At 36.2% G+C, this 13089-nt stretch overlaps 1 protein-coding gene across 1 annotated transcript in view; it reads right to left on the bottom strand.

Moving 5' to 3' along the window:
- Window positions 1-13089, bottom strand: part of PTPN3 (protein tyrosine phosphatase non-receptor type 3) — a 192350-nt gene that overhangs the window by 111614 nt on the left and 67647 nt on the right. Inside the window, exons 11-13 of the mRNA XM_074945195.1 lie at window positions 8275-8447; window positions 2190-2324; window positions 976-1152 (exon numbers count right to left, since the gene is read on the bottom strand). Of these exons, the coding sequence (XP_074801296.1) occupies window positions 976-1152; window positions 2190-2324; window positions 8275-8447 (485 nt within the window). The remainder of the gene's footprint in view (window positions 1-975; window positions 1153-2189; window positions 2325-8274; window positions 8448-13089) is intronic.

The raw sequence follows: 13089 nt of genomic DNA, 5'->3' as shown, positions 1-13089 counted from the left end.
CAAGCCAAGAGCCAGAGCCAGTACCAGAGGCCAAGCCAGGGGTTGAATCTGGAGTCAGCATCAGAGTACAGTGTAGAAGCAGGGATCGCGGGTGAGGCAAGAAAGCAAGCAGCAGGAACAGACAGGGGTCTGGGATTTAGGAGGGCAGGAACAGAAAGGCAGGGCTCAGGAATCAGGCAAATTAGGTAGGATCCACAGCAGCACCCAGTCAGAGTTTCATTTAATTACTCAGACAACTTCCTGTGCCTCTTTGTGGTTTAAGTACTGTGTCACAGCCAATGGGTGGGACTGGACATCTCCTCCAATCAGAAGCTTTGTGGGTAGGCCCTCTGTGAGCTAGAGCTTCACTAGCCCCCTTCTCTTCTGGTTCAGGTGAGTTGCTGGGTGGTGGCCACAGGCTCAGCACTGCCTGGGAAATCCGGGGGCCCGGGTTTGAGGTCCACAATCACTCACAGAACCTGACAAGGGTTAGGTTCAAACTTTGCTGGCAAAGAAATTCTTGCTCTGTGTTTTAAAATTGAGAATATACTGCATTTAAGACTGGACGCCTCAATGCTCCAAGTGACATGGCGCATATGATCAGGAGTAATCCAGCTCACCGGAAGCCATCTTCCTTAGCACCACAGAGAAAGAAACTGTATTTTATTTATTGCATTCTCTGACCAAGATGAAAGTTAAAAAATGTATTTTTCTAGATCTTTTCTCTGGCCAGTGCCTAATGCAGGCAACGGCTGTTAAGTTTATCATCTTCTCCAATTCTCCAAGTTACTGAGAACATTCTCATTTAGCTATATTTTGAAATACCTGTTGCTTTGTATATGAAGTATTATGGTGTCCCCATTTTTTGCATAATCTTTAATTCTGAGAGACTTAAATACAGAATTTGTTTAATTCAGTGTAATATTGTTCCTCTACAAAAGATGATGTAAGAGCTGAAGTCAAAACAATTAACTTGCTGTTTTCAGAGATCCTTACCTCCTCCGTGGACTGCGGTTCTGGGAGAACTCTGAATCACTGTCCTTTGATGTTGGAGAACCCTTATATGTGTAAAAAACATCCTCTGTTTCTGTAATATACGCAATCTCATTTGTAAGGTTGTCTACAGATGAATGTCGTGGTTTACGAATCTCATGACGTAGTCTAGGACTCCTCCTTACAGGAAACACATGAACACAAGTTGGTTGAGACAGAACCCTTTGTAAAGCTCTTTCAAAAGTAACTAATTCCATTCTATTGCAATACGTGTCCTGAGACCTAAATTACAGGACACAGTAAATTTTACTTCAGTGACAGAAAAATTGGTTGAAATGACACAAGTATAGGGCTGGAAGGGATGTTGAGATGTCATTAAATCTAGCACCCTGCGCTGAGACAGGACAAAGCAAAGCTGGACCGTCCGTGACACGTGTTTGTCTAATCTGTTCTTCAGAACCTCCAATAGTGGAGATTCTACAACCTCCCCTGGAAGCCTATTCCAGTGCTTAACTATCCTTATCCTTAGAAAGTTTTTCATAATATCTAACCTAAATCTCTCTTGCTGCAGATTAAGCCCACTGCTACTACTACTACCTTCATAGGACATGGAGAACAACTGATTATCCTTTTTATAAACAGCCCATGACATATTTGAAGACTTATGTCTCCCCTTCAGTCTTCTTTTCTGAAAGCCAAACATGCCCAGTTTTTCAGCCTTTCCTCAGACATAAGGTTTTGTAAAACTTGTTAAATTTTTGCTGCTCTCCTCTGGATGCTCTTAATTTGTCCATATCTTTCCTGAAGTGTAGCATCCAGAATTAGACACAGTACTCCATCTGAGACCTCACCGGTGCAGAACAGAACAAGATGATTACCTCCTGTATTTTACATACAACACTGCTGTTAATACACTCCAGAATGATATTAATGATCATTAAATATTTCTGAAAATCTTGTGACCATACAATGTACAAAGTGCAGCAAATAAACTGAAACCTGTAATACAAATGTGCTTTGACAAAGAAATGAACTGATTGATTTTTCCCTGAAATATAACGATCAACTTCCTTGGTAGACTACTTCTTTTAAAATAACCTAGACTTTTAAAAATATATATAAAGACTATATTAAATTATATACTGTCCTGTTTTGTAAATGTACAACAAAATTGAGAAATTTGCCTTTATTTTTTGTAAGGTTGAAACTTTGTTTACCAAGTAGGGGTAACAGGAGGAGACCGAGAAGGCAGGCTTTTGGTCTCTAGATGTTCAACAGATAAAGATCTCCTCATAGTTGGGTTCCATACCATCCCACCTATGACTTTTCTGCAGTAGTGGCTGTTTACAGACCTGAAAGGAAATAATACCCTTTAAATAACTGTTTTATATAGAATACTAAAATCAGTTACATTTATGCAAATGTATTTCACGAGTACCAATTAAGCCTTTTGTAGTTTCAACAATTGAAAGGAAATGCTTTAAAACTCCCAACAGAAGAAAAACAATCATTTTCATTTCAGCAAGGTATCCTTGGTTCCTTAATTCATATCCAAATTGTTTTCTTTTTTATTACATTAGATTGATAGAAATTTCTTTCTTCCTTTGTTTTGCAAATCTGAATTCCAATCTAGTTAACAGATGTAATTATTGATAAATAATTTTAATGCCGTAATTATTTTATTAAAGCTAATAATGTGATGATTTCATCGTTGCCTAAATTCTCTCAAAAACTTTAGATTTTTTTCTTCATTTAGGATCTGGTTCTGCAGCACTTATTTACATGTAATTCTCATTTAAGTGATTGGAAGCTGTATATATAAAAACTGATAGAATAGGACAATGCGTATGTATATAATTAAGAGCCTCATTCTTAAATATTTTTGTTCAAATGTTATTCTATGGAACTTATACACACCAATTAGTGTAACTATTAGAAGGAGGAAGTTTTCATATGCTTATTAAAGCAATATTGGCACAATCAGCTTTAACACCCAATAATTTGAAGAAAAAAAGTGAGCATTATGGTGAATTATAGGACAGTCTTGTTTATGTGCTTTTTTAGTTAATGTTATGTTAGCTAATGGTTAGCCACACATCTAATTTTTTATTTTTATCCTAGTTCCAGAAACAAGCACCATGCTCCACTGAAGTTGCTTATTAAGTCAACAGCCGCAAGCAGAGAGAGTAGCAGGAGACAGGTTGCTAATTTTTTAAATTTCTTTGGTAAAAACTGCTAAGATGATCTGCATTTAAGAGTGAGTCATGGAGAAAGTCCTACACTTCTCATGAAAACTGTAGGTGGAGTGGAGGAGGTAAGTGATGTGAGGTCTGGGATCTGGAACCATGCCAAAAATAAGTAGCGCTCAAATGACGGAGCAGAAACTATTAAGGTTCATTTTCTCATAAATGGTCATAGCAGATAAATGTTATATCATTAGAAAGCAGGGATTCCCAGCATTCCAAGAACACATAGGATGGATTCATAGACTTTGTGATTTATGAGCTCTTCTACCTTAAAACTCTAACTGGTCAGCAGTTGTCCAGATCACAGTAGATCTAAATTCCTGCAGTAAGATCTTTAGATTTCTGCAGTACATTTCCCGAACTCTATACATTATTTAGGTGTTTTCTTTCATTTTTATTTCCTGACTTTTTTACCATTTCTTTCCCGTAAAATTCAGGAGGTCATATTGCAAAAAATTATCTTTTTATTTTTCCTCTTTTGGGGACAATTTGTGATACATAACAAAAAGACAGAAGGAAATAATTTTAAGTATGGAAGCAGCTCTCTTTTCCTGCTGTGATAGTTTATATCAGCTGAGACTCCACCCTCTGGCTCTGTGCTGGACAGAACTTGCATGGCATGGGTTAAGATTCGTAGCTTTGCAAAGCTATGAAGCCTGGAGCACACAATACTATTTATGTATGCAGTGGATTGTTGGATATAAACAATTCTCCCTCATTCTAATAAAACAATTATGTTTAGTTTTCCATGATTTTTGTTCTCCAGGACACATGGTAGTTAAATACTTTAAGTTGGTCTATTGGGTGTTTTTAGTTCTGATCAAAGGATTTCTCATCTATGGTTTTAAACTTCATTTCAAAGTTGACTTGAAAAGCACAAATGGAAGTGGAACTGAATGTATCCGATTCCCATATTCATAGATTCCAAGGCCAGAAGGGACCACTGTGATCATCTCACCTGACCTCCTATATAACACTGGCCATAGAACTTCCCCAAAATAATTCCTAGAGCAGATCTTTTAGAAAAAACATCTATTCTGGATCTCAAAAAAGATCTCAATCTAGTTAAGATATTCCATCATCCTGTGTGATTTGAAGACCTGCATGAAAATGGAGGAATGGGGGATACTGAGGGTGTGTGTTTGTTTGGAGTATTTTTGTTTTAGAACCATGCTCATTTGCTAGGATGGGGCTAATCTCCTTTAGAACCCATGGCTATTATCCATTTTTAAAAGTTTATGTGCTCACCTTGTTACTGAAACTGAAGCCATGTGTACTGTAATTGTTCTGGCTCAAATCCCAGAATGATAAGAGTTCCTGTAGCTAGTCTACTATCTTAGACAAAGGCCATGTGATTGGCAACAGTTCATTCTTTGGGCAGAAAACAACAAATCTTACATTTAACTGGAGTAAGTTCATTTAATAAAGCTGACAAAATAATAATTACTTAGCCAGATGGCAGAAATCTCTAGGTTTTTTTTTCATATTCAATGTATTGATGGAAACTGGAGAGCCAAGGAGTGTTTACTCTTGAAAAGGAGAAGGCAGCCTGCTTAAAATATATAATAAGGCTTTTAATGAGTGTGCTTTGTTGAAGTATAGAACCCATCACGTCAAGACCACACATGACTGCCAACAGCGTCCGGGAGAAGTGGAAAATATTTTAAATTTACACACGCAGTGTCAGGAAAAAGATGGAGGGAAGGCTCACTTTGTCAAAATCCTCCAACTTCTAAGAAAGACTCCTCAAACTTCCCAAGGAAGAGTGTTTGGTACAGTATCTAATAGGGCTGTCAAACTATTAAAAAAATTAATCATGATTAATCGCATTGTTAAATAATAATAGAATACCATTCATTTAAATATTTTCGATGTTTTCTACATTTTCAAATATATTGATTTCAATTACAACACAGAATACGAAGTGTACAGTGCTCACTTTATATTTATTTTTTATTACAATTATTTGTGTTGTAAAAACAAAAGAAATAGTATTTTTCAATTCAGAGAATCATAGAACATTAGGGTTGGAAGAGACCTCAGGAGGTCATCGAGTCCAACCCCCTGCTCAAAGCAGGACCAACCCCAACTAAATCATCCCAGCCAGGGCTTTATCAAGCCGGACTTAAAAACCTCTAAGGATGCAGATTCCGTAACCCATTCCAGTGCTTCACCACCCTCCAATACCAGCTACAAAAGTGCCATGCGAACACATGTTCTCACTTTCAGGTGACATTGTAAACAAGAAGTGGGCAGCATTATCTTGTGGAAACGTAACCAGACTTAGTTGTTTGAGTGACTGGCTGCACAAGAAGGAGGACTGATTGGACTTGTAGGCTCTAAAGTTTTATATGGTTTTGTTTTGAGTGCAGTTAATGTAAAAAAAAAAAAATCTACATTTGTAAGTTGCACTTTCACGATAAAGAGATTGCATTATGGTACTTGTATGAGGTGAACTGAAAAATACTACTTTTGTTTATCATTTTTACAGTGCAAATATTTGTAATAAAAATAATATAAAGTGAGCACTGTACAATTTGTATTCTGTGTTGTAATTTAAATATATTTAAAAATGTAGAAAAACATCCAAAATAGTGAATACATTTCAATTTGTATTCTGTTGTTTAACAGTGATTAAAACTGCGATTAATCCCAACTAATTTTTAATCACGATTAATTTTTCTCAATTGCACAAGTTAACTATGATGAATCGACACCCCTAGTATCTAATAACTGACAAATAGCTCAGATTTAAAACACTTTATAACAAATGCTAAGAAAATGTTTTCTAGATTTTCAATTTTTTCTCCTAAATTGACTTTGATCATGAGTTCTCCAAAAGAGACTAAAGATTCTCTGAGTACCCTCAATCCTAGGAATTTCCTCTAAGTTTACTTGCCTTTACACCTCTGTAGCAATTGCAGCAGAAGATGGGTATATCAATTAAAAAAATAGGTCTTTTACCCTAAAATAAAAATGTCTTAAGAAAACGTTTTTGCAATTAGATGCAATATGTACAGAAACTAGATCATATGGTTCTTTTCTCAGAGCAGGTATAACTGTGCAAACTAGGAAGATTTGAAAGATTTGGTTTTATTTTTTATATTTTTGTTTTAAACTGTTTTTTAAACTGTCTACAAAAATCCCTCCTTAAGATACATAAGCTTAAAATGTGCAATAGCAGTTACTTTTAAATACATTTATATATTTGTTTGAGTATCTTCTATGAATACAATCCCAGACAGCATAATTTATGATGTTTTTATTCTACTGGCTATCAAATTACATAGTTTTCCACTGGGTGAGAGAGGGGAGAGCTGCCCTCCCTGTAAGTACTAAATAAACTGTACATGATATAACTATCAGTATTTAGAGTAGCAATTTAGAAAAGGTATAGATTTTATATATATAGTACTTCTGATGTCCATGGTGAATGAAAGGCACCCATTTGTACTATGCTGTGCTGTCCTTTATGGTTTTAACAGTGACGTAAGAAGTTTCACTCCAGGCCAGTGAACGTGGAAGTCAAATTCCTCTAGAAAGGTCAACAGGAGAGTGACATTTTCTTGCTGTTTAATGAAGATTTCTGTAAACTGCCTTCCCAGATCATCAACCTGTTTTTGTGAATTTTCTTCTTGTTATACACACATAAAATCTTATATATATAAGTATCTCTACCGTGCATCATCCTTTTATGCTTTTCATTACAAGACTCCTCATGAGTAAGGAAGGAGGATTTGTCTCTTCATCAAATAAATTCTTGAGAAGCTCAATCTGTAGCCTTAATACTTATGTTCTAGAACTGCCATGGAGACATTATTAATCCCATTAGAAAGACAGACGAACAGTACATTTTCAGATACTGATGCTTAAACTGTACCTGCAAATTAGAACCACGGAGCACAACTCTTTCATATGGTATGATTTACATGCTAATGTCTGAAAAAATTGCCCCAAATCAGGAAAGGTGGAAAAAAAAACTATAAAACTAGACTCTTTCATTTCTTCAAAAAATTAGCAGCCAGCAGGTCCTGCTGCTCGCTCACTACAGAGAGTTGAAACTTCCCATCTTTACATAGTTATACAGAATTTAGAAGAGCTTGTGTTGCAGCAGCTCCTGACCCACCAATGTTCCAAATGCTTAAATATGTTTTGCATTGCATTGCTTTTTGTTCAAAAAAATCTCTTCCAGCTATACTTATTTCCTAATTATTTGAAAACACTAATTCCTTTGGTAATAGAATCCACGTATTAGAGTAAATCCTAATGTATTATAAAAGATTAATTGAAAACAGATGCTTGAACATTTAATGTAGTCATATTTATTGTAGAGCATGATACAGATTTGAGTTTAAAACTCAAACCAATTTTGAATTATGCAGGCTTCGTTATTGTATTTTTCGGTCTACTCTTTTTTTTATGAATGTTAAAAACAACAGTATTGTAAAAAAGCTTTCTTACCTCTGCTATTAACATAACTGGAGATTATTAAAACTAAATGTAAATTTTTCATCTTTAAAACTGCTTATTTCTGTCAACTTAGAAAGGGAAAACAGACAAGTCTGTTTCGCAAAAATATTTTGTCATTAGTTTCATGTCACTTTACTTTCTGGTTCTCTTATACCTTTGTACACAGTTGAACTATGTGGGTTTTAAACCACCCTGGTGAACCAGGTTTAAATCCAAAGAAAGAACTTTTTTTTTGTTTTATTTTTAATTTAATGGCATGAAATATTTCTATAAAATGAGGTTCCATAATAAGGATACCATGCTACAATTCTATGCTTGTTTCTGCCTGAAGATCTCAAAATGCTCTGCAAACAACAAAACTTCAAGAACTGTTCTGTGAGGAATTAAGTTTCTCTTTATTTTACAGTTGGGGAAACACACACAGTGCGGTTCAGTGATTTACTCAAAGTTACCTACCAAGTCTCCGATAGTACTGGAAACAGGATTCAACTAATGAACTACAGTCCTGAACTTTCAACTTTGTACAAGACTTGAAAATGAATTTTCAAATTAATTAGAAAGTCACGCCTTTAGGCACTGTACTCACTTTGTTGGGTTTCTAGAACCAAAGGTCCAATAATGGGACAATATCTTTCTTTCATGAGGTAGTGATGACTTTGTCTGAAAAAAAGTGTGATGCTCTACACAAGATTTCCATAGATTTTTGCATGCTCTGTAATTTAGCATGTTGAAGGCAACTATATGTTCTCTGGATTCATTCTAGAATAACAAACACATTATGTATCAGTATAGAATATGCAGATTGACCATATTAAGAAAAAGATTTAAAAATCAAGTAAAGCTAACAGGCAATTTACAACTAAAAGTAATTTTAAACTGATAAGTCATCAGTAAGTGCAAAGAATCAACAGAATAAAATAAAATTGATGTCTCCGTAGACTATTTTCAAGTGGTAAAACACTCATTGATGGAGAACCAATCTGAAATGTCAAAGAGGTGTTACAATCACTTTTCTGACCACACTTTACGAAGTTAAATATCATTGACAAAACTGTGGAATCTGCTTAAGTTATCAGACTGCTCAGATGTCAGTTAAAATATCAGATCTTCAAACAATGATCTTTCCAAAACTAAAGACAAAAAAATCTTTCACTTGAGTTTTATATGCCTACATTGTTTAGGGAAAAACAAAAATTCAATGGGGAGTACATTCTAACAGACGATTTGTTTAGAACTAACCCAAATCAAACTCAAAACAGTTCTTAAGTTACTTGGGATAGCATCTACTTAAGATATAGAGACTTCCCAAAAAGCATACTACAGAAGCTGACAGCACTGACCATGGTACTGACCACTGTAAACAAGGCTATCACCACCATATCACTGTTGTGTTAATTTCAATGAAATAAATAGGTCCAGAGAGTCAGAGGTGCTAACATAACCCTGTCATTCCACAAAACTCAACAGTTAATCAAGGCTCAGGGTTTTGTGTAGAGACACCTTGGTTTGCTTAGTTCCATGGCAACAATCCACCACTAAAAATCTTTTACGTTTTTTTATTAAAGATACAGAAAAAGGCGGGGAGGGAACAATTAAAGCCCTTAAAATATAAAGTATTAAATAATGTTTTCATTTTTACAATATTTCTTGTCCCCTTTCCCTTTAGCTGTAGAAAGATTTTATAAGGAAATATTTCCCCTCCCCCACTCCATTTAATAGCCTTTTAGACTAGATGATATTAAAGATGGCAATAACTGTCCTTTTTGGGGAAAAGAGAAATAATTGAGATGGGCTGGAGATGCTGTTGTTGTTTAAGCTTGATGTTGCTTTTCCGAAGGCAGAATAAGACCAACACACAGAGAAAGAGATAAAAAAGAACAGCAAAGACAGAAAATGCAGTTTTCTTTGGTGCTGCCTCTTACTTGCAACCTTGTTTCCAGAGAAACACAGGCAAAACACACAGTCTTATCAGCCACTTTGAAACCTAGCAAAGGTACGCCAGCTTCTGGCTGTTTAACATGTTGCTTTTAGCAGTGTCTCTCATCACAGGTTCTCAGCAGTTCTGCAAAAGATGCAGTCTTGCTGACTAAGCCAGACTCTTACTAAACACAAGGCAAAAAGAGAGAGAGAGAAGGAAAAGGACACACAACAAAGAGGTTGACAGCAGGAACTTAAGTCTCACATTCCAGGTGCTGTTAGGACTCAGCCAAATCTGGTAGAGGTGGTAATGTCTTCAGTTCCCTCTCTTTGATTCCGTCTGGTCACAATGCCTTTCGCAATCAGGACAATAAAGAACCAACAGTTTCATAGTGGATCCCTCAGTCCCAGCAGATGGCCGGGGTGGCAGTCATGATGGTAAAGCTCACTTCTTCCAGTTCACCCATCCCACCTAGTGTCGTGATTTCCCCCAAAGTCTCTTTTAAAGACCCCCAAAAGGGGTGATGGCTGGAAAAGCTCACAGCTCCATTATTTTGTGCCCCAATTAGGTCTAATTTCCCACACACCAGTTTTGGTCTATTAATTTCCAATTCTATCTTTTGTTTATAGTCACGATCTTTACACAGTCCTTGGGTGGTATCAGTAGAGTTTTGTTTGGACTAATCTAATCTTTTTATTTCCCTTTTGTACCTTCTTCTATCAGCATTTATTGTTATAAATTATTCTGACATTTTATTGGCACCTTTCACCCGCTTTCCAACAATTGAGTTCATAACTGGGGTAGACCCAAATTCTTAAAACATCATCTACCAGCTAAAACACATACAGAGAGCCAACATTTCACAACTACTACTTGTTAAATACCACATACTTTAATCAATCACTTTATTTGTAACAAACCATACTTATGCAACCCTATTAGGACATCTCCTTGAGAAAGGTGAGCAGGATTTGGCACTTTGTATGTGGATATTTTAAATGGTAATCTGTTTTATAGTTAGTCTAACATGCATCTTTCTTCATATATATTTTAAAACATTTAACATGGATCTGTTTATACAAGAAAAGAATAATGCACTTATTTTTCAACTTTGGTCAATCATACTGGAACTAAAACAGTATTTGGTGATCATGGATATTTCTATTCGAGTGCTTACACTGAAACAAACAACTTTTAAAATATGTGTTGTGAAGATTTGGAGGGAAATTTTTGCCATGTATAAAAAGTATACAGTATCAAAAGATTTAACAGCAACTGGCAGTTCTTAGCATCCTGCTGATTCCTCACTTGCAATACGGGTTAAAAATGTTTAAACTGACATACTTGTTCAAAAGACGACCAATGCAGGGAAAAATTGGAAACAATTCTGTCCATCTGTAATACTAATTTTTAGCCATAAGAATTTGTTAACTTGAACATTTCAATTTAACTTTATGCTAAAAATGTTTGGTTTACAGGCCAGGGATGAAATTTACCTAGTATTTCCTACTTGAATTTTTGCTGGACAAGAGAAAGCGTTTGCACTCCATCACCGATAACTTTGAAAAGCTCCCTTTGTGTGCTGCAAATTCAGATGCTTGCTCTTATCTCATTTTGGAAGGCTTGAGGATGATCCAGTCAACTTTTTAAAAATTATTAATCAATGAAAAAAATGTTAAATGGAGAAAAAGACTTTTTGCTCACCAAGAGCATAATCCTCCAAAGGGATCCACAGTCACTGACCATTAAACCCATGCAGAATCCTACTAAGTCAAAGGAACTACAAGTGGATGTAGGGGCCTATGTTTATGATCCCTTTACAAGATCAGACTCTAGCACCTTGGATTTCAATAGTTCACAATTTGTGAGGACTGTAGTGTCAATTAGAGAGGTTTGTGGACTGAATGCTGGGGTAATGAAAGTAACGGCAGGCTCCCAGGAGTTAATGGGGAGTACCCTGTAATTCCAAAACATACATAGACCCAGCAGTCAGTAATGTGATTAATCAAGTGATGCCTCTAAAATTAGAGAAGATTTGCAGATGTGTTGTTTACAGAATAGCAAATTAGTGAAATTTTAATATATGTAAAAATAGAGCTACATTGGCTAGTGTTCAGTAAGCAACAAACAAGTTGGATAAAACTTTTTACTTTTTTGAAGCATTTAAAATTTTTGCTAGTAAACAAGCATGGCTTCTACTCCCAGCATTGCATCTTACAGCTTCCACTAAACCCAAATGTCAAAGCTGCGCTTTAGTAGCATCAGTCACTATATGATTAATCAATTCCTTCCCCATCCTCTGATCAGTTCTTCAGTAAAATCAGAAGTGTTAGATATTCCCTGCTGAACAACTGATCAGCAAAAGGAGGAAAGAACTGATGAGTAGCTGTTTCTCCAGAACAGCTGGCATGGGAAAAAAAACACACAAAGAGTAAGAAGAGAAAAAGTACTGAAAAGGAAAAAGGAGGACGACTCGGGATTGAAATGAGTCATGAATCAACAGGCTTGAAGTGCATAAAATGTCTTAAATGAGCACGTATTCATGGCCTTTGAGCACCTTCTCCAGATTTTCAAGAAATACCATCCATCTAAATATTGCAATGGCAAAGCCTGAGATGTTGTAGCAACATCATGATCCATAAAGAAACCTTACTCATGAAGCCTTAGGTGGTTTGTGGAATCTACTCCTTGCTGTGCTTTCCCCATCCATCTTGGTCTTTCCTTCTCCTCCCAATCTCCTATTTTTCCTCAGTCTTATTTAACCTTTTCCTTCTGAACTCTGAAATGAAGGGCTGATACATCCCAAGACCTAAATATACTCAGCCACTTCCCCTCAAAGCCCACCTGAGCCACCTGATATTCCGGAGAAAGGCCAATGGCAGCCTAATTGTCCCACCTGCATTGGAAAAACAGGGTCTTCAAGGTAAGCATACCCTCTCATTGAGAGGCAGAGTAATAGGAGAGCAAGCCATATCACTGGGCTGCAGAATTGGCTGCTTTATGTCCCCCTTCACTTGTGACCTACATATATATTTGACAACGATGGATACATCTGGAGAGGAGACTTAACAGTGCACCTGGTTTGCTTTGTCATATAAACAGAGGAAGACAAAGGTTACACAGCTGGTCCTATTTTCCTTAAGGTTTTGTGGATCTTTAAGTGTGATGCCATTTGCATTACTATGATCATTGTGCATTGTTATGAAACACAAGGAAATGATGACTGAAGAGATGTGGATAGTTATAAATCACAGCTTTCAAACTGTCATTTTTCAACAAGATAAACAGCTTCTCAACAGAATGAACTTTGAGAACACTGCCCTTTTCAAAGTTGATGCAGCTCTCTTGAATGTGTAAATTAACTTTTTTGACAGGAGTAAAGAACTCTTTATGTAGTGAACAAATACGTTTAAAGTGATATCTACTTCTAGAGCTGATCAAATACTAAAAAAATGCATTTGTTCAAGTGCCAACTGGTTGCTC

This window comes from Natator depressus, chromosome 2 (genome assembly GCF_965152275.1).
Source record: "Natator depressus isolate rNatDep1 chromosome 2, rNatDep2.hap1, whole genome shotgun sequence".
NCBI classification, from domain to species: domain Eukaryota; kingdom Metazoa; phylum Chordata; order Testudines; family Cheloniidae; genus Natator; species Natator depressus.
This window is presented reverse-complemented; position numbering and strand designations above follow the sequence as displayed.